At 43.6% G+C, this 27,787-nt stretch overlaps 1 protein-coding gene and 1 pseudogene across 1 annotated transcript in view; one reads left to right on the forward strand and one right to left on the reverse strand.

The window, feature by feature from the left end:
- Window positions 1-469: 469 nt before the first annotated feature.
- Window positions 470-27,787, reverse strand: part of ADGRG4 (adhesion G protein-coupled receptor G4) — a 135,406-nt gene continuing 108,088 nt past the window's right edge. The window contains 10 exon segments of the mRNA XM_059385975.1: window positions 470-654; window positions 2,999-3,166; window positions 4,080-4,181; window positions 9,122-9,402; window positions 11,751-11,829; window positions 15,034-15,302; window positions 18,471-18,592; window positions 20,469-20,572; window positions 22,235-22,280; window positions 26,367-26,486. Of these exon segments, the coding sequence (XP_059241958.1) occupies window positions 470-654; window positions 2,999-3,166; window positions 4,080-4,181; window positions 9,122-9,402; window positions 11,751-11,829; window positions 15,034-15,302; window positions 18,471-18,592; window positions 20,469-20,572; window positions 22,235-22,280; window positions 26,367-26,486 (1,476 nt within the window).
- Window positions 22,866-23,667, forward strand: LOC132007623 (protein SET-like; annotated as a pseudogene).

Below are 27,787 nucleotides of genomic sequence, written 5' to 3' on the forward strand. Positions count from 1 at the left end.
TTCCTCCCAAAAGAGAACCGCCAGCCTCAAACAGCTCCTGCTGCTACATTCCTCAGAAACCAGCTCTCTGTCCAGCCACACTAAGGATGATGATCTTCACAAAACGTGGTTACATGTCAACAGGTATGACCTTGAGACTCTTCCTACTTCCCTGTGGGTGTCAAGCCAACTGAATATCCGAAAACTGGGACTGCCTGAAATTATTTCATTCCTAGTGAAGTTAAGGACTCTGATCTTAATTCTTTTCTTTCAGGGTGGGACACTTAGCGTTTTGAAACAAAATCTCCAGTGCTGTGGAAATGTGTCCCCCAATATCCCACGACTATACGCTCAAATCTTACCTAGAAAAAGAAAGAAACAGCTATAACAATGAATAGGAGAATTATTCTGACTTTAATAGCCACGAAACGCTATTTCATTCTGCGCCTTCCAAAATAATACTTAGAATACAAAGTCGAAGCAGATGGTTTCACAAACTCAACATTTTCCCTAATCTGGGGCTAGGGGGAGGTGGGTATCTCTGTTGGGAATTATTCAAGAAATCTTTGTGAGTGGAATTCGTTTTGACTTCCACAGGTAATATTCTTCCCACATAATTGGGCACAACTTTACAACTCAAGGGAGAGAAACTGTAGGGATCTTCATCAAAGTCACCTGCGTTAAAGAAAAAAAGAACATTTTCAGTTGTTGCACTGGGGACTTCGCAGATAGTAGAAGTAACAGACTTTTTTTTTTTTAACCAAATGAAGGAGTGAATAGAGGAATAGAAAGGAAGTAAAGGTTGTGGGGCTTGTCTTGGGTAGTTCATGTGGACCCAGGGTAAATTCGTTCATCTTGACAGCACTGTTTGGGCAATTACAGAAGGCACGTCTTTACTCCGTGTTCATGGAAATGAAACTGCTGGCTCTGACCATCCGAGGGCCACATCCAGACTGCAGATTTGGAACCTGTGGCCAAGAGGCTAGACTACCTGTCTCACCAGCTGTGTCATGGTCACAACCCCAGGCCCTTGGCTCTCTGGATCTGTTACTTGATACAACACTAAAATGCTGGGCATGTTATTAAAAACAAACCTAAAATTCTAGGTACAGGGGGCTGCCATCCCCCCTGAAGAAAGACATGCACATTTGAGCCATATATTTGATAATGAAACAGTATCCCCCAGGGACAGCAAGAGAGCCAATGCCAATGAACTCTTTTGCAAAAATGGTATTTCCCTATCGGCCTCAACTATTATCTACTAAGCAGCTTCCACAACTTCTTCCCTCTATTATATGCTATGGCTCCCCAGTGCCTCCATATGAGCACCGGAATGTATCTGCAAGTTAGCTGGCCAGAGTAATGAACACTTGGGGGCATGGAAAGAGTCTTTCCATATGCACCAACTTTCCCATACAGAGAAGGAGACTGAGACTGTACACTAGACAATCAGCCTAAACTGGGAAACAATGTTGCCCCACACAGTCCAGAAGCTGGTAGGAACTTTGGAGATTATCTGTCCATCCTAGCCTCCTCACGTTGAAGGTAGAAAGAATGTAGCTCCCACTAAGGGAGAGATGTGCCCAAGGTTACAGAGTTAGTGACAGAGCTGGGAGTTGAACCAAAGCCTTCTGACTCCAAGTTTGGTGCCTTATTATTTTTTAAAGATTTTATTATTTATTATTTTTTTTATTTTTGAAGTCATCTCTATACCCAATGTGGGGCTTGAACTCATGACCCCGCAATCAAGAGTTGCATGTTCTACCAACCGAGCCAGCCAGGTGACTCTTGGTGGCTTTATTTATTTATTTATTTATTTTTTACCCACCATGCTGATTTCAGATTGGCTGCAGACCTTGGAAATAGAACAGCTGTGTGGAGCCAATATAATGAAAAATACAAGCAGCAGTTCCACCAGCACTGAGGTGTGAGAATGGCTACAGCCGGGCCACCAGAGGTGTTCTGTATGTGTGAACTGCAATCAACTTTGGTCCTTAAGTAAGCATCATTGTCCAGGGCAGTACACAAACAGAGGCATCACAACATCAGCTTGAGTTCTCAAGTTCTTGTTCCCTTTGCCTTTCTCTTTACTTTAGGCTTTTAGATCAAACCTTTCCTGGGACGCCTGGGTGGCTCAGTAGGTTAAGGGTCTGCTTTTGGCTCAGGTCATGATCCCAGGGTCCTGGGATTGAGCCCTGCATCAATGGGCAGTCTGCTTCTCCCTCTCTACTTGTGCTCTCTTATGAGCTCTATCTCATAAGAGATAGATATCTCTATCTCAAATAAATAAATATCTTATCTCTATAGATATATCTCTTATCTATATATAAGATATAATATCTATATCTATCTATATATCTCTTATCTCTATGGATAAGATATCTATCATAAGAGATAGATATCTCTATCTCAAATAAATAAAATCTCTAAAAAAAGATCAACCCTTTCCTTACATTTTCCCTTCCAATAACCACCTCCACCTCAACAGCTGTCTCTGTACCTAGAAATTTCTCTTCCTATGGAAGAAGCTGAGCAACTAAGAACGTTGTGCTGCTCAGTAGGTGTTCTTGGTGGCGTGCAATGTGCCCCAGCCGGAGAGCCAGGTCACCTGAGTTCTGACCCCAGTTCTGCTGCTGATGGTGAGTAAGCATCTGTAAGACATTTTCCTTTCCCTGCTTAAGGTTCCTCATCTGGAAAATGACATCACTCTGGACATTGTCTAAGGTTTGTTCCTTCTGGCTTTCACAGTCTCTGACCATTGTTTTGAATCACACATGAATTTGTTTTGACTTCTAGTCTCTTCCCTCCCATTTCAGTGGAATAACCTACCAGGTTTGCATGTACCAAGTTCACTAGGTGCTTCTATACACACTTTCTCAGCCAGAAATGAGCCCAGGTATACACGTGCACACGTGCTTTTAGTTTTGAGGAGGAACCAACTCCCAAGACCACATATGTCGCCTCACATTAATTTGATATTTTTGGAATGTAAGAGTAGACAGCATAGTTTTTCCCTCACCATTTGGGAAGCTGATTTCTGAAAGCATGCATTGCGCAGAGCCTAAAGGTTTGAAGGTAGAACTTGTGGTAGTTGACTTGAAGGATGGTGTCAACAATTTGTCTTGGAAGGTTTTCTTCAGTCTCTCTTGTTTATACCCAACTCGTAGCCCGCACCTGCTGTCCCCATCTGAAATGACACCATAAAAGTTAAAACCAGAAAATACATCAAATTCAACACTTAACATGGGCAAATTGCATGATGTATGAATTGTACCTCAATCATCTTGTTAAAAATATGAAGCTCAATGCAGAGAGTATCTGTTCTAGGTACCTCAAGGGGTCCGCTTCTCTATGAAGTTGTGAGAAGGAAATTTATATTGTAATGTATGACACAGCCAGAGTTAATTCACTTACCAAGGATGCCTCCTTTCCTTAGAGTTTGGCACAGAGACCTGTGGGTTACTGACATGCCCAGGATAAAGGAGGGAGATCTCTGTGCCATTTATAAAATCTTCAAGTTCAAGCACTTGCCTTCCCTAAAATAGACTGAGCTTTGCATTGAGGCTGAGAGAAGTTGTCTGAATTGAATGGAAGAGACTCTGATACACAGAAAATCAATTTGCCTGGACTGGAGATAATCTCAGAGACAACGTCGGAGTCCACCACATCTCTAACTGTGTAGGACGGGCCACTGCTCCATTCAGCTAGGATTCTCCCTGCCTCTGCTGCCTCTCTTTGTTCCCTCATCCACTCAACCCGCTATTGGCTACAGGCCAGAAAGCCCCTGTGACCCAGGGCCTGAAACATAGTAGGGCACTAAATCAACATTCTTTTTAATTGAGTTGAGATTGAGGTGACAGTGACGACAAGCAATTCAAGAATCTGGGCCAAAAGAGAAGCTTCACTAAGTTAAAATATGGCCAAATCACATTCTTCACTTGACTTCATTCATCTCAAAACAAAAGTACAAATCAAGTTCATGACATGCAAACAGCCTCCATGTTGCCAGTGCTCTATGAATTCAAGTCAGGAGTCAAGTTAATCAGATCAGTTGTGGGAAACCCGTGAAATTCAAAACCTTACCCAAAGTGGCATCTTACCCGAAGAATTATCCAGTCGTAACCACCCACAACAGAGGTGTATCTGCCACTGCTCCCGCACACTCTCCTTCATCAGGCAGTAAAACACGAAAATGAGGAATCCTATGTCAAAAGAAGAAGGTCAGTCTGTTTCAGCTTCTTTCACCAACAGTCACCAACACCCAGACCCAGATCTACTCTTATCACCATAAACAGTCCTCCTAAGGAACCCCAGAGCCATTACGGCTTTCTGAGCTCATCTTTCTAACTTCCCTGTCAAAAGCAGTGATGGTAAGAAGGTCTGTTTCAAGACTTTCTATCAACCACAGTGTTTCCCCCAGGGCTGCTGTCAATCATAGAGCTCGAGAGAGCAGCCCTGCAAAGGTAGTCAACCTCCAAAATGGTTCTTAATGATCCTTACATCCTGGCATTTGTATCTTTGTGTCATCTCTTTCCACAACATATCAATAGAATATGGCAGAAGTGATGCCATGTCACTTCCAAGAAAAGCTTATAAAAGACATTGTGGCTTCTATCTCTGATTACTCCCTCCAAAGGAACCTAAGTGTTGTAGTGTGAGGACATTCTACAGCCCTGTGGAGAGGCCCACATGGTGAGGAAGTGAGGCTTCCAGTCCCCAGTCATATGAGTGAGGCTTCCTAGAAGCAGATTTTCCAGAACCAGTCAAATTTCCACATGACTACATCCTTGGCTGACAGCTTGACTGCAATTTCCTAAGAGTCCCCAAGCCACGGGCACCTGGGTGACACAGTTGGTTAAGTGCTCAACTCTTGATCTCAGCTCAGGTCTTGATCTCAGAGTCATGAGATTAAGCTCTGCTGGAACCCACTTAAAAAAAAAAAAAAGAGTCCCTGAGCCAGAACTACCCAGCTAAGCTGCTCCTAAATTCCCAACCCAGTAACCGGGTATGGTAATATGTGCTGTTGTTTTAGGCTGCTAAACTGTGGGAGTAATTTGTTACATGGCAATAGATAACTAATACACACACTCTTTGGCACAGTTACACCACGTAGAAGCCATAAATTTGGTGTCCTCATTTTCCACTGCCAGTCCTGATTTTGTCCTGAAAGTGGGATCAAGAGGGGTTGAGGGCATCCATCAGCAGCCCTGGCCATTTCTCATCCCCTCTCTCTAAAATACCGCCTTGGGAGAAAAAAAGTAGGACTTGAGATTTTCCTGATGGTAAATGCTCTGAAGGGCAAATTGGATCTCCTATAGTCTGGGTGTGGAATTGGCAGAAATATCTCCCATTAACAAAGCCTTTCCAGGTGCCTCAAACTGAAACTCATCTTTCCCACCTCTGAGGTCCCATAGCATTGTTTCTTCTATGAGTTGCTATATGTGGCCACAGTCTCCCTGTATTGCCCATCTCCTCACCCAGCTGTAAAGACTTTTCATCCTTGTATTACTTCTCTCTTTGCCTCCAGTACTATGTGGCAGCTCAACAGATGTTTGTTGACTTGAACTCCAAGGCACTCGAGACACAAACTCTCAGTTTCTGCAGCCTTCGTATTATGTTCTCTGGCCTCAAAATCTTTCTTTTGACCCAAGTGCAGTTTGCAACCCTTTGTTCTCTATATAAGGTTCAGCTTGCCTCCTCACTGGTCAGTTGTGCTGAAGTAACTGATTAATAATGGGTTGGAGTGGTCCTAACTCATTGCAAGTTGAGCATGAGTCAATAGTAAATGTCCCCAAAGCTCACTTCAGCTAGGGCATCAGTGGAAGTCAAGAATGTTGGTTGAGGCAGGTAAGAATATTCCGCCATCCTGACCCAGCTTGGCCCTTTCTCCCTACCAGTACAATATTCAGGTTGGGAGACTTCATTTTGAAATGATGACGACAAATCAAAGTATTCAAGAATAGAGAAGACTTGGAGTGGGAACACGGGGTGGGGAGAGATGGTAGCTATAGCTACAGACGTAGAAGGGCTGGTATGAAGAGGACAAACTAGGTAATCGAAGCTAGTGTTTACTAAGTAATGATTATGTCATAGGCATTGTGCTGCTAGTGTCATTTTTCTAGTTGAGAGATCTCAGAGTTCTGGAAATCTAGTAAATCTGACCGACTCACGAGGCTAATATTGAAATGGCAGCCTCAAGACCAAACGCAGGAAGTCTGGTTGCAGAGCCCAAGGTCTTAACCACTGCACTGCACATTCTACCCTCAGAAAAGGGGGACCTGGATAAGATGCAGAGCAGATTGGAAGCTACAGCGGTAATCATACTACAATATATCAGTGTATCAAATCAACATGTTGTACCCCTTAAATTTACACAATGTTAAATGTCAAATATCTTTCCATTAGACAAAGAGAGAAACTGAATGCTCTGCTTTACAGAACAGTGAGCTCTCCGTATCTGGAAAGTTCCAGGTAGAGGCATGTGACTTTCTGTCACTCCAGGGGAAGTTGGATTGGGAGGACCTTGGGTCCCCAGCCCCAGCCCTGAGACTCTCTGATTCCAGGTGGGAGGTAACAGTCTGGAGGCTAAATGGGATGACCTGTCTCACTCACTCCCCTGAGGGCTTTATCTCTGTGTAACCGAGTCGAGCAGCGCTCACTCCTTCCGAGCAGCAGCCACCTGGAAGGGGGTGCAGCAACCTGGTGAGAGCAAACCCCAGTCTCGGAGCATGTAAAACTCCTCCAGCTTCAGCAGGAACAAGGGGCAACAGAGACCACAAGCACGTATTACCATGCTGATTTCCTGCATGGAGTTTAGTTTGTTCTCAGACTTAAAGGTTATTATATGAATTCCAATGAGCTGCCTCCCAGCTCTCCCTCTCTGCCTGTCAGCCTTCCCTTTTCCTTCCAATAACAGATTGATCTGCTTACTCACTAGCACACAGGCGTGAGGGAAGATATGCGGTTTTTGTCACCTGCCTTTTTATTTGTGCAACCCTTCTTCAGAAATGGCTCACTGTGCACATTTTTCACACCTGACCACAGGGCAACCCCCTTCAGCCAGAACTGCAAACTTGCCACCTGTCGTTTAAATGGCTCATTCGTTCACTTGTTCCGTTGCAGGCTTGCTCGGAGGGCGCATGCGCGTGCGTGCGTGCGTGTGTGTGTGTATGTGTGTGCGTGTGTGTGCGTGCGTGTGGTAACTTTAGCTTGAAACTCAGGACGCTGCAAACCCACCCTCTGGAGGAGGGCACCTTCTATCTTGTAAGGCAGGACTAGGAGAACCAGAAACGCTTGGTGCTTGGTTGCCATAAAACGTATCTGACAGACAGACAACTGGGCTCTGTCCATGCGGGATCTGTGGGACTTTGGGTTTAGTCCTCAGGAGATCCCCCACTGGATTCTGCTTTGAAGCCACGGAGGCTTTCTGCTTAGAAACCACTTTCCCTTTCTACCTCAGGAATGGAGCCCTTGCTTTGGTTTTAGTCTTGGGTTTTGCTCCAAACTGACTAGACTTCCTCCTCCCTTTGTAAGCCTTAAACTGCTTTGCTCTCTTGTTCTTTCCAGCAGCTTCCCCGTCAGCCCCTCTTGGCATAGGGTGAGTGTGTTTCTGGTCAGAATTAGTGAGCAGACATACTGCTGAGGAAGAAATCTGCCCCAGGGATGTGGTTCCTAATCCACTCCTGCATATGTTCTATACCCGGGCTTTCTGTGCCTTTTTACATTCCAATCGGAACATGCTTGGAAGAATCTGGTGGAACAGAAATTTCGGCTGATACACTTCATTGCTCTAAAATGAGATGGTTTCTTGAATCGAAAGACATGAGAGCAAATGTTGTGCCTTATTCTAGATTGCCACTCCATCTCCCTGCAAATGCCTGCCATAGAGTAACTACACACCAAGTCATACTTCCCAAGGTTCTGCAAGGGTTAATAATGATACGACAAAGTGCTCTGAGGCTTAAAAAAAAAAAGTTTGGTTAAAACAAATCTTTTTTTTTTTTTTTTCGAGCAGAAGATCTCAGAACTTTCACCATGATAATATAGATGGTGCCATTTTAAGAATGGGGGAATATAGTTTGCTGCATTTCCTGAAATTCTTTGACCATGGAACTCTTCTATTGCTGGAACATCCTATGGACTACCAATGGCCTGGAGCCTGGTAAAGGGGTTCAGTGAGTGGATAAGTAGTTTGGAGCACTCAGGGAGACCCTCATTCAATGCACTGCCCAAGCTCCTCCCAGCTGCCCTAGTAGTTTAAATGAACTGGGCCAAATTTGAGGACAAGAAGAGCATGGAGCAGAGCCCAACACTCCCAGGAAATCATTCTGCACGCCTCTTCCCCTGAAGATTTGTAACAGGCAAAGTCAGGTTAAAATGAACATCAACAGTGAGTCAGAGGTATATTAACCAGACCCCTCACTCTTACTGCTCGTGACGTCTTTGGCCTACCACGCAATCACCTACCACATCACTATCATTTCCTTCTTTCAGCAGAAAATGGGAATAAAATTAAAGAGCTATAGAGACATTAGCTTACGATCATCTAATTCAACCAGCTGTGGCGACTTGTTCAAGGTCAGTTTGGAGCAAAACCCAAGACTAGAACCTTGGCCTCTTGCCTTGACCCACGGCTCTTTGCTCTTCATCTTCATTCCTTTAATTTCCTAACCTGGCTCCTTCCCACCATATTTGGATGTCTGATGTAGCCAGAGTCTAGGGGGTCAACAGTTTAATGTGTCTGCTGTTCAGTGATTATTGTGTTCGATGGGATCGTGTGCTTCAGAATATCAACACAAGTGTGGACCCAAACACTTACGAGAACCATGTGGTTTTGGTATGCAGTGTTCAGTATTCTACAGTATTCAGAGAATACTGGGAATACTGTAGAAAGTATCACCAGCCAGTGTTTGATATAAACATTGCCAACTAGCTGGAGTTGAGTTGGCTCTCTGGGCTCTTGTCTATATCCCCAAGTAAGAGTGAGCTCATTTCATGACGTCCGAACATCTGGGTAATGTTTCCAATGACTGTCTATCACTTGATCGATACCAGAAGCCTCTTGGAGTATCTTTTCCAAAGCAGCAAAGCTTTGGTGGGGAGCTCTGGCTAGCCACGGAAAGGACAAAGAAGAAGAAGTTACCTTGCAACGTGTTGAAAATGGCAAAAAGATACAAGAACAAAATCCTTACAGGTCCCCAGGCAAAAAAAGCAAACCCCCAGGTGAGGCCAAGTAAGAATGTCAGGCTCATTGTGCCTTTGAGGTCATGCAGGATCGTCTGCCGCCGAGTCTTCCGGCTTTGGGAGTTCATGGAATTCAGCTGAACGAGGACAGTGCAGAACATGGAGAGATTCAGTAGAAATATGAGGCAAAAATAAGCCACAACTGAGGTGTAAAAGATAGAATCGTCTTTAATCCAACAACTGTAAGAGACAAGGAAGAGAAGACCATTGTGAGGCAGAGAAACACACATGTGTACTTTTCAATGAGACTCTGAAGATCACCTTGTCAGCTTTAGTTCACCTGAGAGCATCTGCACTAGAGAGAGGGACTGCCTTGACAAGAGTTCACGCACGCTCACTGGGGGCAGGTTGGGGCTCAAACCCCAATCTCCTGAGCCCCAGTCCAGGGTTCTTTCCAGTGCCAGAAATCCTAGAGGATATGCAGGCACTTCTCAGTCCAATTCCCTGGGAGGCTTTTTTGTTCCTCAACAGCAGAAAAACAAGTGATGTATTTTCCTCCAAAATGGCTCTTCCCAGCCCCCCACCCCATCCCACCCCACCACCTTACACCTGAGCTTTTGTTTGCAGGATGAATTCTGTTTTGCATGATAAATATCACAGTAAAAGGACACGAGCAATGACTGGCTTTCCTGAATGCTATGTCAAACAATGAAGAGATCATCAGTGTTAATGGTGTATATTTTAAACCTCCCTCCACATCCTCGGGTTTGGACGACAAAAGGCAACCCTGGCCACTGGACTCTTAATGGCTCTACCATTTCTATTAAAGAAGAAATAAGTGATGATTCCTATGAATAAATATCTCATCTGATACATTTCCCATGACTAGAGGCATTACCTCTGAGTTTTGAACAGGGACAAGGTTGCCAATTGAACTCTGTGTCAACTTAGCTGAGACCTCTTGTTTAGAACCAGGAAAATCCGTTGCCATCGTACTGTTCACACTGGTGTGGATACGTTCATATGTGTGAGTTTGCGTGTGTTTGTGCACACGTTGGGAGGGAGTGAGGGAAAAAAAGCGTTGAATTTCCCTAATAAAGTTTAATATTTAGGGTTCCCTGAATATCATCTTCAGCCTTAACGGAGGCTATAGAAAACATTTTAAAAAGGGACAGTGCTGGTGTATGTTTGGTTAGAGAATTATCCCTAAAACATATTGTTAAGTATGGAACAGTGTATATCTACCATTTGGATAACAGAGTGTCCAAGAGAATATCTATACAGATCTGATTGTTGGTAATAATAGTTGCATCAAGGAAAAGAGACAGTGTGGCTGGGGGTTGGGAAAAGGGCTTACTTTTCATCCTCTACCCGTTTGTGTGTTTGAATTTTGTACCATGTGCATGTATTACTTCTTCAAAATATAATTACCAAAGGAAAAAAAAAAGCTCTTAGAGCACTCTGCCTCTTACTAACCAATTCACATATGAAAGGGCTCTTTTCAGGAGGAGTGGAGTTGGTTTTGTTCTGGTTTTGTTTTTGCTTTTGATCTTTGAAGAAGAATCACCAATATGTAGGCACTGGGGGCCCTTTATGCCACGGAACAGCGAGGAGCAAGGCCAGAGGAGAAGGAAAGGAAGAGAAAAGAGAGAGAAAGGAAGGATAATAAGAAATCATATAATTAGAAAGCACCTGCTGGCAGGTGGAACTCAACACAAAAGATGGAGGCGTCTGGGGGGGTGAGACCTCCCACATTTCATTGCAGTCCGATGAGAGAGGAAATCTGTAGTTAAAAAAACCAGCTTGAGAGGCAACAATAAAGAGAATGGATCTGGGTAAGTAAAAAACAATCAGAAGCATGAAAGGAAAGCACGCTATCTAAAGGGCTACATAATAACTGGCTATGCACCTTTAAAGAAGGTTCTGGAAAGATAAAGAAGAAACAAAAGAAGAAAACAAAAGATGGCAAACACAGCATAATGTATAAACTTGTCCAAACACTAAGTTGTACACCAGAAGCTAATGTAACATTGTGTGTCAACTGTACTCAAATAAAAGTAAAATAAAATATTTTTAAAAATTAAAAGAAGAGAGGAAAACAAGGCTGAGCCAATTTACAAAGGAAGGCAGTGGAGTCTTTCGGGGAGACTGTTGTTGATGGTGGAAAATGTCTCCCAACCGTCTCCCTCTTCCTTACAGTGCTCACTACAACTCCTCCCGGGTTCTGTGAGCTTTCTAAACGTAATCACGGCCCGTTATGTAGAACATGTGGAACAGGCCATATGCTGAACATTTTATATATGTGATGTCATTTTAATTACACACTACATGGACAGCAAACATTATTGTCCCCCATTTTCCAGTGGAGGAAATGGAAGGAAGAGGTAAAGAAGTTGCCCGAGGTCACACAGAGCCAGTCACCTAATCGTTATATGAGTTTGACTGTGACTGTGTTTAAGCCAAAAAAGGCTGAGGCTGAGTGTCCCCCCCCCCCCCCCCGAGCCAATGTCAAGACCAAGCCACAGGTCAGAAACACTCCCCGCCCCTGAGACCCTGATCACATCATCACCTGAGATGCTGGTACTTACAATGGAGTCGTTGAGCTCAGAGATCCATACAGATCTTTTTTCACACATAACGTTATCGCCACCATGATCCCTGGGATTCCTAGAGGGGGAAGCAAGCCAAAGGCATCCCATTAGGAAGTGGGAGAAGTCCTGATCATTGACGGTGAGCCCTGATACACCAAGACACTGTTTAATTGAGCCACAGATGTGCGGGCATCAAAATACCATTGTTTGCAAAATGTTTGTGAATTTTCCCAAGTTAAACATTTCTAGGAGTGCTCCAATCTGCTAAACTAAACAGCATGCCAAAGGCTCCAATACAACGCCCACTGGTTATTAAAAATAGCTCAAGTGCCAAAAAATCAACTTGGCAATAGAAGTATCTAGTTCATCGTAAGAAAGGTTCGCATCAAGCATTTCTTCCCAGATGATGGGCTGCCAATTCTTTTTTCCTTTTCGATAAAGCCCCTTAGTTCCCAGGATCTTTTTGTCTAGGTCACCTTGGAGGAAGGGCAGAGACAATCAGCTGCAGCCTTCAGTGCTTTCTGACAGGGGGGCTGTTTCCACACTCGTTACTAGTTTGACATTTTGACTAGATCGACCAGTTAACGACCAGTCAGTTCAGCCAGACTATAATAAAGCAATCAGTTCCGTCAAAGTGGTCAAACGTGATGTGAGTGTAGACACAGGATTTAAAAATCCAATTGTGTGTACATTTGCAAAACTTACATGATTTCTTCATTTCTAACAATGTATTTGTCCTCAACTAAGAGCATTACACCTGCACATGGTTTAGGGATTTCGTAAGATGCTTTGCAAGGCTGTTCTGAATCCCAGAGTGCCAAGCATCTTGAAAAATCCTCCACTGTCCTGTTCTGTGAGAGACAGGACAGTCCCACCTGATCTGTATATCACACAGTTAGCACAGTGCCTGGTGTCATGTAGATATTTACAAAAGTACCTGTTGAAAAAACAAACAAACAAACAAAACAAAACTGGGACAGACCCATAAATAGAAAGAACAAACTAAGGGTTGCCAGAGGAGAGAGGTTGGGGGTGGGCAACACAGTTGAAGGGGAGCGGGAGGGCGGGCTTCCAGTCATGGAATGAGTAAGTCACAGGGATGGAAGGCGCAGCCTAGGGAATGTCTCGAATGGTATCTGGAATGGCGCTGTATGGGGACAGATTGCAGGGAGCATGGCAGAACGTGTAGACTTGTCCAGTCACGATGTCGCACACCTGAAACTCATGTAACATTGAGTGTTAAAAAAGGTTTTTTTAATCTGTTGGAAGCCAGAAAGGGGGGATGGAGGGAAGCCTCACATCTACAGTGTGAGTTGTGAGGTGGTCCCCAAGCTGTGTTTACCCTTTGGTAATGAACAGATCAATCCATAACTGGTTACTGCACAAAAAGATCCCCTACTGGTTATTAAAGAAAAAATGAGGACCAATCAACTGCCTTGGACAGGGATTTAAATGCAGGAGTAAAAACTTTTCAACAGGTTGCTTTGGCATTAAGAAGACAGAACTTCAAACATAAGAAGATTGCATTTGTTTAAGATTTAAATGCTCCGAAAGTCCCCTTAGCGGGACAGCTCTGCAGTGGCTCCCTGGTGACCTTACAGGTACCCAATGGGCAGAGCAGGCAAAGTCTGGACTAGCAGGGGACCTGAGCTTGGGCAGAAAGCCCGTGAGCCCGCACAAGTTGGAAGAGACTCCAGGTGTGTGAGGAGGTGCGGAGGCTGTCCCCTACTCGCCTCTCCATCTCCTCCAGAGGCTGTCGTGAGGCAGTTTCTTGTGCCTCCCAGGTTCGGGGAAGGTGTGGGGCTTTGCACCCCGCCCCCTCAGCACAGAGCTGCAGAATAGAAAAGTGCAGAGCTCCAGCTCATAACTGGCTCTTTGGCTACAGGGAATCCCTCAACTCATGTGGCAGCCATCTGCTCCCTTTTGTTTTGGTGTCACTCTTTTATAGTGTGGGGGACAAGGACCTGGGAGCTGGCGCCTTTAGCTACTCTTCCGTTAGCTGGATAAGAAAGCCATCAGCTGAATCTGAAAGCAGCTTGTTACATCTGGACTGGTCCAGGCGGTCGGGCCTTGGCCTTGACTTTGGCTTGGGTGTGTCCTTGACACTCCCTAGGTTTATCCCACCTCCAGGTTCCAAGTCTTCGCCTTCGCTGCTGCTCCTTGCACCCCGGAAAGTGTGTGTGGAACGAGATCAAGAGAAAAAAGCGAGCCTTGGGGAACCCCGCCACCGGAGGAGCAAGTGAAGGAGGAGGGGACTGAGACGGAAACCACGGATGAGAGATGACAAGGGGGAAGGAAAGCCAGGACCGAGTGTGATTTCCAGCCCCTTTACAGTGTGGGTTATCTGCTTTGGGGATTATTCATGAAGCCTCTTCTGCAAGGTTTTTCAATCTCCTGGTTGACTTGAGATGAGGGCTGCCAGGCACCGGAGTGTGCTGACTGCTTTGGGCTCCGTGTTTCTGATGGATTGCAAAGTGTGCTAAAACAACTTTAGATTATGCTCTGCTTAGTATTTGCCTGTCTCTGCTCCCCACATTAGCATGGATAATAGCACTGACTGTGTATCCTGTGAAAGCATGTGCTATGTTAATGAACTCATTAAAAGGATGAGGAGCTAATTGGGAAGCTATTGTCTTTACAAAGGCAGTGGAAGATAAAATCTATCTTCGCATGGATCCTGTGTCCCACTTCACATACGCCTCCTGTGTCTCCAACACATACTCTGAACTCAATATCTATTTTGAACAGGCAAAGGGGGGTCAGGAACTGAGCTGACTGTGTCAGAAATACAGGACAGCAAACCAATGAAGAAACATTTAAATTAGGGAATTGTCATGCTGGGTTCCCTTCCTGGCTTCTTCTATCGGGGAACAGCCACAATGACCACCATGGGGTGTAGTGGGAATCAGGGCGTGTTTGACCCAGCACCCCTCCGCACATTCCAAGCCCTTTCCCTATCCCGTCAACAATATGGCTGCATCATAGAGGTTATGTGTCCAAACTATGGAGCCAAATCTCTGGTTCAAATCCCAGTTCTGCCACATACCAGCTGTGTACACTGGTGAATTACCTAACCTCTCTGCACCTCAGTGTCCTCACCATGAGATGGGAATAATGATGAAATCCTTCTCTTGGAAGTATAGTGAATGCTGAATAAGGATGCAGCATCCTTACTGATGATAATAACAGAATTTGGTCCTGAATACTGTGTCTCAGGAAGCCGGAATTAGAAATAAACACAGGCCTAAAATAGAGACATCAGACAAGCAGATATCCTTACCCCAACCAACGAGACAAAATTTAAGGATATAATTGGGGACATATATGTTGAAGACTCTGACGAGAGACAAGTACATGTGGACCCCCTCTAGGCCCATCCAAGTCAAAGAGACGAGCAGGAAGTAATGGAGGGCCACTGCAGCTGTGACACAGAGTCCGGCTTTCTGAAATGATGAGGACCAGGAATTGACCAGAAACGTCAGGTTTAACATCAGTAGTGCCATGCACAGGTTGATCAGGATTTTGGAAGGATGATCTTTTCGGAGTTTGCTAAAAGAAAAGGCACAGTGTTTGGTTAGGGAGGGTCTCTGGTTTTAATGAAGCATTGCCACATCTTATCTGCCTGAGAAGGGAAAGAATAAAAGAAGCGCCTGGGGACACCTGCGTGCCTCGGTCGGTTCAAGTTAAGCAGCCAACTGTGGATTTCAGCTGAGCTGGTGATCTTGGGGTCATGAGATTGAGCCGTGCATCAGGCTCTGCACACAGGAGTCTGCTTGAGATTCTCTCTCCCTCTGCACCCCCCCTTTCTCTGTCTTTAAAATAAATAAATCTTTTTTTAAAAAATCAAAGAAAAGTAGTATCTATTAAAATTAACTTGCTCACAGACTCCTGGGTGGCTCAGTGTGTTAAGTGTCTGCCTCCGGCTGGGGTCATAATCCCAGGGTCCTGGAATCAAGTCCTGTATTGGGCTCCCTGCTGCACGGGGAGCCTGCTTCTCTTTCTGCCTCTGCCCCTGCTTGTGCTCTCTCTCGCTCTCTGTCTGACAAACAAATAAATAAAATCTTTAAAAAAACTAACTTACTCATTTTACCTTACATGTAATGGATTTTTCGAGCTCCCCACCCTTTTTCCAGGTAGAGTCAAAGTATCCTAAATACCGTGACCTTCACTAACAGTAATAATAGTAGCCTCTCTGAGCTAAGCAGCACCCTTTTCTTTTTCCTTTTCTTTTTGTCTTTTGGGGAGAAGGAAGGAAGGAGTTTCCTGGATACCACCATTGTGTTATTATGCCTTCAGCAGACTTGGGGCTGGATCCACTTGTTGTTTCTTCTGTTGTTGATTTTAGTCCTTCTGACAGGTGTGAGGTAATAATCTCACTGTAGTTTTGATTAGCAGTTCCCTGATGCTGAGGGATGTCGAGCATCTTTTCAGATGTCTGTTGGTTCCCTGGATGTCTTCTTCGGAGAAATGTCTGTTCATGTCTTCTGCCCATTTTTTAAAAAATATTTTATTTATTTATTTGACAGAGAAAGAGAGAGATCACAAGCAGGCAGAGAGGCAGGCAGAAGGAGAGGGGGAAGAAGGCTCCCTGCTGAGCAGAGAGCCAAATGTGGGGATCGATCCCAGGACCCTGAGACCATAACCCAAGCCGAAGGCAGAGGCTTCAACCCACTGAACCACCCAGGTGCCCCTCTTCTGCCCATTTTTAACTGGATTACTGTTTTTTGGGGGGTGTTGAGTTTTATCACTTTTTGTATATATTTTTAAACTGTTGAATTGTTTTAAAAGTTTATTTCTTTTTTTTAAAGTAATCTCTATTCCCAACGTGGAGCTTAAACTCACGACCCTGAGATCAAGAGCTGCGTGCTCCACTGACTGAACCAGCCAGATGCCCCATTTTTTTTTAAGATTTCATTTATTTATTTAAAAGAAAGAGATCACAAGTAGACAAAGAGGCAGGCAGAGAGAGAGAGGGGGAAGCAAGTTGAGCAGAGCAGAGAGCCCGATGTGGGGCTCGATCCCAGGACCCTGAGATCATGACCTGAGCAGAAGGCAGAGACTTAACCCACTGAGCCACCCAGGCACCCCACCCCATTTTTTAAATATATATTTTGAATACCAACCTTTTATCAGATACGTCATTTGCAAATATCTTCTCTAGAGGGAATATTTTCAAATTTCAGAAGGCTCCTTTATTCTTTCTCCCATTCGATAACCTCCCCTCACCCCCCGCACTCAACATACATGGTAGAAGTAATCAATATTCTAACTTTTGTTAGACTTAGCTTGGCCTGTACTTAGAACTTCATATAAATGGAACCATGCAGTATGCTCTCGGCTTTTTCTGGATTCTGCTTCCTTTTGTTCAACAATACACCTCAGAGTTTGGATATTACGTTCCGTGTTGTACAGAAGTCCATTCTTTTTTATTGCTGTGAAGTATTCCATTTTATGAGTATACCACAATTTATTCATCTAGTCAACTGCTAATGTGCATTGGGGTTGTTTTCAATTTGTAGCCACTACAAATGAAGCTAATGTGAATATTCTTTTTTTTTTTAAGATTTTTACTTATTTAATTTGAAAGAGAGAGTAGAGTGAGAGCGAGAGAGAGAGCATGAGTAGGGGTGAGGGGCAGAGGGAGAGGGAGAAGCAGACTCTCTCCACTGAACAGGGAGTCTGACACGGGCCTGGATCCCAGGACCCTGGGATCATGATCTGAGCTGAAGGCAGATGTTTAACTGACTGAGCGACCCAGGTGCCCCTGCTGTGCATATTCTTGTATAGATCTTCCGGTGGATATATGCACTTATTTCTCTCTAATAGTGAAGTTTCTGGTCAACAGATAGATAGGTATTTATCTTCAGCAGGTATTGCCAAAGAACTTTTGGAAGTATCTGTGCCATTTTACACACCCTTGTTGGCACTTGCTCTTGTTAGTACTATTAATTTTAGCCATTCTGGTAGGTGTATAGAAGTATAACTGTGCTTTTCATTAACACTTCTCTGATGAGTAATGATGTTGAGAACGTTGTCGTATGGATATTAGCCATTTGGGTAAGGATTAAGGTTAAGCATGGATATCCTCTTTTGTGAGGTCTCTTTCAAATTCTTTGCCTACTTTTAATTGTATTGTCTATCTTTTTCATTTGTAAGAGTATATATATTATTATATAAAATTATTATAATTATTAATTTATTACATTTATTATATATTATATAACTGTATAAGTATTAATTACACAATTATATACAATATATAGTATATATATAATACAGATAGATAGATACTCTGCATAAAAGTCCTTTGTCAGATATCATCATTGCAATTATCTTCTCCCAGTTTATGGTTTGCCTTTTCACTACCTTGATTGTGTCTTTTGGTGAAAGAAGTTCATAAGTTCAATGAAGTTCAATTTATCAACTTTTCCTTTCATGGTTAGCATTTTGTACCCCATTAGAGAAATCTTACCCTACCCCAAACCTCTTTCTTTTTAAAAATCCAATTACAATCACTCTCTTGCTCTCTCCCTCTCTTTTTTTGAAAGAGCCTTGGTCATTTAAAAAAAAAAAATCTGTCCACTTCATAATCTAATGGATTTGACCTCTTCCTATTGTGATGAGTAGGAACATTTTATGAAATTAACGTGGTTACAATGACAATAGCATCCATCAAATCAAATTAAACCTACTCGGAGAAAGACTGTATCAACTTACTGAAAAGCTATGTATGTCACTATTGCAACTCCCAGGAAAATGGAGGAGATTCCACATCCAATGTACGTTATCAGCACTAATATCCGTTCATTCACTGTATCCATTGCAGACCTGGATAAATCCTAGGAAATGCAATATGTTGTATTTTACACGTTTGCCAGAGCAAGTTTATGGTAAAACGTTTCCTGGGTTCACCAAGAGGAGGTTCTCAGGATATACAGCCTCTCTGCTACAGCTCTTATAAAACCAGAATATGTGGATGAATATACAATAAGACTGTATACTGTTTGTTGGCTATGCCTGGTGCAACTTACTGTGTACAGGTAATGGAGAGCCATCAACAGCCCTGGAAGAACATTTAGTCTTGGCTTTATTGTAATTAACATGTTCCACACTTAAAATATACCCAAACTAACAGATGTGAATTTGGGATGCAAGGTGAATCAGTATTTGAACTAAGCATCCCGAAACACTACACAGAATATTTAAAAAAAAAAAGTTCCTTTCCCTTAGACCTTAAATAACTTTCATAAAATTAAGAGACAAAGTGGATCTTAGAGATCACATAATCCCAAAATTTCCTAACCCGGGGATCATAAAAGACTTGAAATGGCAGGCAAAATCATTTGACTGTATGTGTGCATTGTTCTGGGGAGAAGGTCCAGAGCTTTCCTCGGATAGTAATAGAGATTCACGAATCATAAAAGGCTAAGAAGCACTGGTCTACCCTGGTTGTTCTTAACTGAAGCGATATCGCCCCTCTCCTCCACCCCGGATATCGGCAATGTCTAGACATTTTTGGTTGTCTCAGCTGGGAAAGGGAATATGGGCATCTAGTGGGTAGAGAGGCCAGAGATGTTGCTAAACATCTGACCATGCACAGAACAGTCCCCCACAAGGAAAAATATTTGGCTCAGAATATCAACAGTGTGCACAAGAAACAACTCAAGCACAATGCATTCCGATGACAGTATACAGTATATATAATAAAGTAACTCAGGAGAGCTAAGAAAATACTCAGAGAGGGGTAGAGAAGAAGGAACACATTTAAGAGTCATTTTCTTTCTTTTCTTTTATCAGTAAACTCTGCCCAACGTGGGGCTCGAACTCCTGACCCCAAGATCAAGAGTCAGGCGTTCTTCTGTCTGAGCCAGCCAGGCACTATTTTGAAGGAAAACTCATCAAGTCCCCATGTTGGGGAGCGCCATGGGGAACTAAAGAGATGGAAGAGTTAATTACTGATGACTCTGAAGCTCTAAGCCTGAATAAGAGAACTGATGAGATGAGTCTTTTTTGGTAAGTACTGCAAGAATTTAAAACAAATTATATCTTTCCTACACTGCAATCTGACAATTAAAAAATTTAATGACCATACCCTTTGACCCAGCATTTCTGCTTCCATCAATTTATCCCACAGAAGTAGTTACACCAAGGTCAGAAGAGAAATGAATAAAAATGTGTATTACAGCATTGTTCATAATGGAAAAAAACAGTAACAACTAAAATGCCTACATGTAGGGGATTGGCTACATTCATCATGTTAAATCCACAATATAGAGAATTCTATAAAGGCATTTTGAAAATTGAAGTAGATGGATAGATCTTTGCCAGAAAGATGCCCCACTGCATTGTTAATACAAAGAAAGTGGTAAACAGCGTGAATAATTTGATCCTGTTTCTATAAAACAAAAACATATACTAATATACACGTAGGGAAAGAATGTGAAAGAATTTACATAAAGGTGTTAAAGGCAGTGATTTCTTGGGAGGGGATTATAAGGACCTTTTCTGTAATGTTTGAATTTTGAAGAGCAGGCATTACTTTGATAAGGAGAGAAATATTTATTTCAATCTGCTCTACTTTGTGTGAAAAAAGAGGTGGCTTTTTTTCCAACTCATACACCCCTTTTCCATCACAGTTCACACATGTTATTTCTAGTCTTCAATCTAATAAAAGTTGTCCAAACTCTATCAAGGAGTGATTAGCAGACAACTCACCATTAAGACTCCAAAATGGGTGAGGTGGTCACACTGACAGATTGTGTGATTTACGTTCGTTTCTTTTACTTTACAGCCTGACGAATTCCATCCACCTTGCCCATCTGCAGGAGACAGAAGGGAATTTCAAAGCAATTTTGTTTTTCTCAGATATGTTTAACTTTTCATTATATGCACCTTCGGAGCATGTGTTCTAATTAGTATTTTTTGTTAAGAGAGCAAGATAGAGGTATAGTTGAACATTGCAATCAAATAAATTCTAATAGGCAAAATAGACTTTGGGGGGACTTCATGCATGGCATTCCATCTTGGGCTCTCACTTCCTGTCCCAAAACAAGAACTCCTACAGATTCCTTCTACAGATCAGGACAGACTTTAATCATAAACCACAGTCCTGCCACCATGCTGGAGTGACAGAGTTAGGACTGTTTTCTTAAGTAGCACAAATAGGGAGCAGGTAGATCTAGAACTTTCTGAAGGACATGAGCTACAGAATCTAGGCTGACATCTGGGCCTGCTTGGTGGTGTTGGAAGAAACATCTGAAACCACCAGTTCCAGCCGGATCATGGGCTGTCTGTCACTCCTTAGGGTCAACTAAAGCCTCTGCTTTACTTGACACTTGCCTCGTTTCTCACTCCTGAGTTTATTCAGGGTTCTAAAACCAACCTCCACAATTCCACGTAACCTGTAGACCTCAGATACTAGACCAGATCTGGAGTAGAACCTCCAGGGCGGCACTAGACCAGAGAGGTTATTGTAAAGCGGGGAGCTAAATGCAATCAAAATTTGTCCATCCAAGATAACCCCATAGATTCCAGAGGTTCTGGATCCATGGACAGAGGGTGGGGACAACGGGTGACCTGGGAGGAATCTGGCCACTGGCTCAATTTATTGAGGCTGTCAGTGACAAGGTTTACCATTTAAGAGGAATCTTATCCTGGGAGACTTGAAGAGGACCAGGAAAGGATGTGCCATCTCTGTTGTAGGGAAGGAATAGTAGTCCCACATCCTAGGGAGTCCAACAGGAGGAGAATTTCCTTTTTCTCCCAGAATTTCAAGGATACTGAAAAGGAAAAAGTTCCCAGGCTGAGGGGCACATAGCCCCTGGCATTCCAGGGAAAATGGGTTCTGGATGGGAGCACTTTGACATTTGACCATATCTCTGGAGATTCCAATGGAGCAGTCAGACCGAAGAGGAACCCATTCTATGATTCCCGTTCCCAACCCCTTCTCTTATTGTCCCCAAAGATTCATACCTAGCCAAACAGGAAGAGCCCTTCAAACCCACCCAGCAAGTCTTACCCCCTTGGTGAAAAGATAAAAAGATTGGGGCCCCTAGAGAGTAAATGGACTCCTCAAGGTCACACAGTCAGTCTAGAGGAGATGAGGGAAAAAGGGAAGAAGAGAGTAGATGTTGCAAATCTCCACAGGAAAACATAGATGGGGAGCCAGGTGTTTATTTCTCAACTTGCTTTAAACAACTCAAGGCTACCCTGCACCGGGTCTTCCAAATTCCCTTATTCTCAAGTTGTATGACTTTTCTGATCCCCCAAATAAGTCTCTTATCAAAAAGAAAGGCTTTTTTTAACCCTCCATGCCCTAACTAGATATAAAACTCATATTCATAATCTTGGTCAGTCAGAGTTCTCTGTAGGGTCTGGTAAGACAGTACGGCTTCCTGTCATCCAACTGCCAACTAGGAAAATGGTCAGGAGAAAAGTCTCATTGAGGGCTGAAGACAAAGCTTGCTCAGAAAAATACTTACTGTTACTCCCAAAGTCCCAAAAGGCACAGTGAACTCGATCATAATTCTAGAAAAAAGAAAAATCAGGGGTAAACAACTTTTCTTGTGATAGTTACCACACAATGATGTGTACACAGAAGCATTTTCTTCTCAATGTTTTTACAAACAGTAGACAGACAGACAGATACACACACACACACACACACACACACACACACACACACACACTCGGACCATTTGCTAGTTGGCGTTAAGACTAACCCCAAGTGACTTGGGGTTTATAAGTGAGAAAACAGCATGCTACTGCATGGTGGTCTAGTATGTGTCCTTTAAAATGTTTGGTACGGGCTTCTGGGTGGCTCCGTTGGTCAAGCATCTGATTCTTGGTTTCGGCAGAAGTCATGATCTCAGGGTATTGGGATCGAGCCCCACGTCAGGTTGTGTGCTCAGCTGAGAGTCTACTTCTCTCCCTCTTCCTCTGCCCTTCCCCGTGCTTATGTGTGCTCTCTCTCTCCCTCAAATAAATACATAAAATCTTTAAAATAAATTAATACATAAACAAATAAGCAAATACAATATGTCATAATGTAAGAGTAATCAGAACATCTTCCAGATGTGCGTCTTGCTTTGTTCCATGGACCTTCCTCATAGCATGGCCCCAAAATGGCAGTCTTCGCTCCTGCCTCAGATGAAGACAGAGAGTCCACCTCCTGCCCCTAGGCCAGAGGAGCTGTTGACCTCTAAGCACTTGCTAAAGGGAAAAAAAGAGCAGCAGGAAGCAACTGCACATACTGATGAAGTACAAAATGACATAGACAGACTTATGAAAAACCCAGCATGGAGATCTTGAAACTAGAACAGAAATAAAACAAACTCCACCAACCACGTTTTTCAGAAAAGATCAGAACTGATGGCCAAGAGTCAACCATCCACAGGTGTCTGCACTGCTCGGGGAGGGGGATGAAGAGATGCTGAGCCGAGGTGACAGAACTCGAAGATATGAAATCAGGTAGGTTTCAGAACAGATTTTTACTTTGATGAAATCTCTTCCTTCAAAAATAAAGTTCTCTCCAAAGAATTTCATCTGACCGAGAGTGGTGATTTCCTCTTCCAAGTCCACTGAAATCAAATGGAAATCCAGAAAGGATTTGATGAAACATACAGGTCCAAAACAGAATGGAGTCAGCAGGAAGAGACTGCATGACGAGCCCGAGAGCTTCTTCCCCTGGTTTCCTGATGATTCCGATGCCGTTGCAGATGAACCAGCAGAGGTCATTGAAGATAACACTTGGCCAAATCCATGACTGCACTACTTTGTTCTCGATATGGATGATGAAGGAGGGGAAGAACAAGTAGATGGTGATGAAGAAGGAGGATTGGAAGATATTGATGAAGGGGAGGAGGAAGGAGAAACTGAGTCATGGAACAGTCATGGATCCCAACCTTCTTTTTAAAAATTTCTCCAGTCCTTGGCAGCAAGTTGCAGCCCACATGCCCCAATCTTGTGCCCTGTTTTTTCAAGTATCTCTTCTCTCCATCTATACCATGGTTCTCAACTTGTTTTGGGGGGAAATGCCTCAAGAGGAATACAGTGGGGGAAAGAATCTCTACCCTTTCTGTTCCAAATTCATTTTTAGCCCTTCCTGTCTCAACACAAACATTCTGGAATGAATACCACCATGTTCTGTGGGAAAAAAAGGAAACCTTTCAGCTCCCCTAGCTCTGCAGGAAACTGAAAGGTGTGGGACCCACGTGTGGGAGTGCCTCGAGTTCCAGTTTTCCTCCTTTCTCTGGATATTGGGCTTAGAGATTACAGCGTTTCTACTTGAGTATGGAGTATGGACAGTATTGAGCAACATGCATCTGTCTACTTTCTCTTGGTTAAAAAAAAAAAAAGAAAGAAAGAAAATTTAAAAATGAAGTACAAGGGCACCTGGGTAGCTCAGTTGGTTGAGCATCTGCCTTAGGCTCAGGTCTTGCTCCCAGGATCCTGGGATCGAGTTCCGCATCAAGCTCCCTGCTCAGCGGGGACTCTGCTTCTCCCTCTGCCCGCGACCCTGCTATGCTCATACTCTCTCCCTCTGCAACACTCTCTCTCTAAAATAATTAAAACCTTAAAAAAATAAAATAAAATTTTAAAATGGGGTTATAGAAAGTCACCAAAGGTTGGGTTTGAGATGTTTGGGTGAGTTAAGTGGGCATTCTGACCACATGGCTTTTCCTCCGATATCTTCGGTTGTGATGTTTAATGCACATCCTTGCAGTTTAAGATGGCAATTTTATTTTTTTAAAGATTTTGTTTATTTGACAGACAGAGATCACAAGTAGGCAGAGAGGTAGGCAGAGAGTGGGAGGGAAGCAGGCTCCCTGCTGCACAGAGAGCCCGATGCGGGGCTCGATTCCAGGACCCTGGGATCATGACCTGAGCCGAAGGCAGAGGCTTTAACCCACTGAGCCACCCAGGCTCCCCAAGATGTCAAATTTTTTCTTTAAAGATTTTATTTATTTATTTGACAGACAGATCACAAGTAGGCAGAGAGGCAGGCAGAGAGAGAGGAAGGGAAACAGCCTCCCTGCTGAGCAGAGAGCCTGATGCGGGGCTCGATCCCACGACCCTGAGATCATGACCTGAGCCAAAGGCAGAGGCGTAACGTACTGAGCCACCCAGGTGCCCCCAAGATGGCAATTTTAAAATAAAATTCTCTCCTAATGGTGACTTGAGCCCTGCCACTGAATGGGAGAATTAGCGGTACCTGTAGGATATTACTTGGAATTGACATTCTCTATTATATCTTTGTTCCTGTTTATTCTTTCATCTGTTTGCTTGTTTCACTGCAAAGGAAAAATGATGCTCAGGGTTTGGGTTTTTTTTTTAAATATTTTATTTATTTATTTGAGAGAGAGCATGGACAGGGGGAGGGGCATAGGGAGAGGGCCCAGATGACTCCCTACTGAGCCCAACATGGGACTCAGTCCCAGGATTCCAGGATCATGACCTGTGCTTAAAGTCAGATGCTTAACAGACTGAGACACCCAGGGGCCCCAAGATGATGCTTGGTTTTAAATATTAAAAGTGTACAAGTTGCTTTGTTACAATAAAACTCAGTGTGTACACACATACACACAAATATCTGGTAACAGAGGAATTTGCCGCACCCTCCTGGTGGAAGAGCCAGGAGGAGTTCTATGAAAGGTCAGGGGAGGTCCAATGTGGGGTAGGTGTTCCTTGCAGAACTTTGGAATTTGGTTGCTGGAGGATGCTTGGAGAGTTGCGGCCTGTGTTGGAATTGAAAGATCTTATCCATCTAACATGTTTCTTTGGTATCTGGTGTTTCTTACATCCTTTCCCACCCTTCCTCCTTCCCTCCTAGAATTAAGACCTGTGAAAAATATGCTGTACCATATGGTCGTTTCGATTGGGAATGAAGGAAGCTATTAAGACTTCACACTGGACATACATTAACATCAAAGAATGGAATAGTAGTTCATTCTTATACTACAGCTAAATTTGATCATTTAGTAATATATTCCGTATGTTATGCCATATGACTACGGTTTTAATTCGTTGGTGATAATTAATACATATTTTAATGCTCTTAGTGGCAATTCAAAAGGATCAAAATGTTCAATTATTTTAAATTGTTCGCCTCACTCAAAAACAAATGGAATTCAATATAATTTAGTGTAATGGGACCAGCAAAACATCCACCTGCCCTAGTCAGTCCTCTGCCGATCTGTCACTGTGCTAGAAGCCCACCATTACTTATCCCTTTAAGCCAAGGCATTATGTCTAGAAGGTCTCAACTACAACACACCTCTACTGCCTAAAATGGGATGATCTTCTTTAAGTCTTAGAACCACATCAGTTAAATAGTCCAGTTTTTAAAGATTTTATTTACTGGACACACACAGAGTGAGAGCACACACAAGCAAGGGGAGCAGCAGGCAGAGAAAGAGGGAGAAGCAGGCTCCCCGTTGAGCCAGGAGCCAGATGTGGGACTCGATCCCAGGACCCTGGGATCATGACCTGAGCTGAAGGCAGAGACTTAACCCACTGAGCCACCAAGTGCCCCACTACTCCATTATTTTTAACAGAAAGCCCAAGGAGGGTTTCGGAGTCCTTCCTATCCTGAGATGAAAAAGGGTACACTACCTGGTTTCCTTCAACATGCTGCAGAGTGATAACCACCGGCTCAGCCAAGTTTTCAAGGGATGTGTCTGAAACGCTGGCACTCACCACAAAGGTGCTTAGTGCTTTAGTGACACTTCCGGTCTGTGGGTGAGACATAACGAAGAGTTCAGCTTATAAATCCCCAATTTCTGGCACGTCAACAATTAGTTCAGAGTTACTAATGCATGGCAGGAGGTACAGAAATACAGAAAATAAAATCACAAGCTGAAGAAAAATTTTTATTTGTATTTATTCATTTATTTTTATTAGTTTGCTTCTTTTTTAAGTAAAAACTCTACACTCCACTTGAGGCTCGAACTCATGACCCCAATATCAAGAATTGCATGCTTTACTGACAGAGCCGGCTAGGCGGCCTGTGAGAAAACGTTTTAGATATGATTTAGCTCATCTCCTGTCTTCGCATAAGGTCTCAAGTCGACCAAGCTGAAACCGTTCACTAACCCGAGCCCTACATCCAAATATATACCCAGCAAGCATCGGCTTTGCTGCTACTTTGTTGATAGTTGCTACTCAGTACCTCACTAGCCGCGAGGTGAAACCATTCCCTACTTCCATAACTCCCAACACTGACATTTCACAGCATATCTTAGCTCTAACTCTTAACCACCTGTACTTATTTTTAGAGGGGCCGCTCCCCCTAAGGAACACAAATTCGTCATGGGTTAGTTATAAGCCACCCTTTTGTTCCTCCCCCTTGAAGTTGGAAGCAGGAGGATAAATATCCAGGTTGAAATAAGTTTCTGAGGGCCATCATCTCCTCCCTAGGGGACTGTGAGATCTGAGGTCAGAGCAGAGATGTCGCGTCACCTCGTGTCCCCCCTCATGGCCGGACATAGAGCAAGCATTTCGTCTTGTGCCCAGAGCGAGCCGGTTACATTGTTAGGTGCTTTCCACATACACTCTCTTCCGTCCTCACTGAAACAATATACATGTTTTCTGGATAAACAGAAGGTTGGGGAGGCTCAAAGGCTTGGGCAAAGATCCCACAGCTAGGGCACGATGGCGCAAGGATGTTTCATAAATATTGGTTCAAAGGAGATCCCATAGAATGTAGCTAATTCAGGATGTGGCAACTTGCTAATTCTCAGGGCCAAAGGGCCACAGGCCAAGGCCCCATGGGGCAAGGCAGCTGGGAGATTGCCTCTTCTGGGGCACAAGTGAAGAGACAAGAGGTAAGGCAGGCACAGGACAGGAGGGCTGGGGAGAAAGTCCTCTGAGGACTTGCCAAGAAAGCCTAGATGAGGTGAGCCCAGACGATGTTCCTTGCAGAGCCTGCTGGGCCATTTTCAGAAGATGCCCGGCGCTCCTATTTCTGAGCCCTGAAGCCCCTGAGAACTGGGTAACTGTGAACACAGCCTGGGGTTCCGCTAGGAAGCTACTCC

The sequence above is a fragment of the Mustela nigripes genome, chromosome X (assembly GCF_022355385.1).
Source record: "Mustela nigripes isolate SB6536 chromosome X, MUSNIG.SB6536, whole genome shotgun sequence".
Lineage (NCBI taxonomy): Eukaryota > Metazoa > Chordata > Mammalia > Carnivora > Mustelidae > Mustela > Mustela nigripes.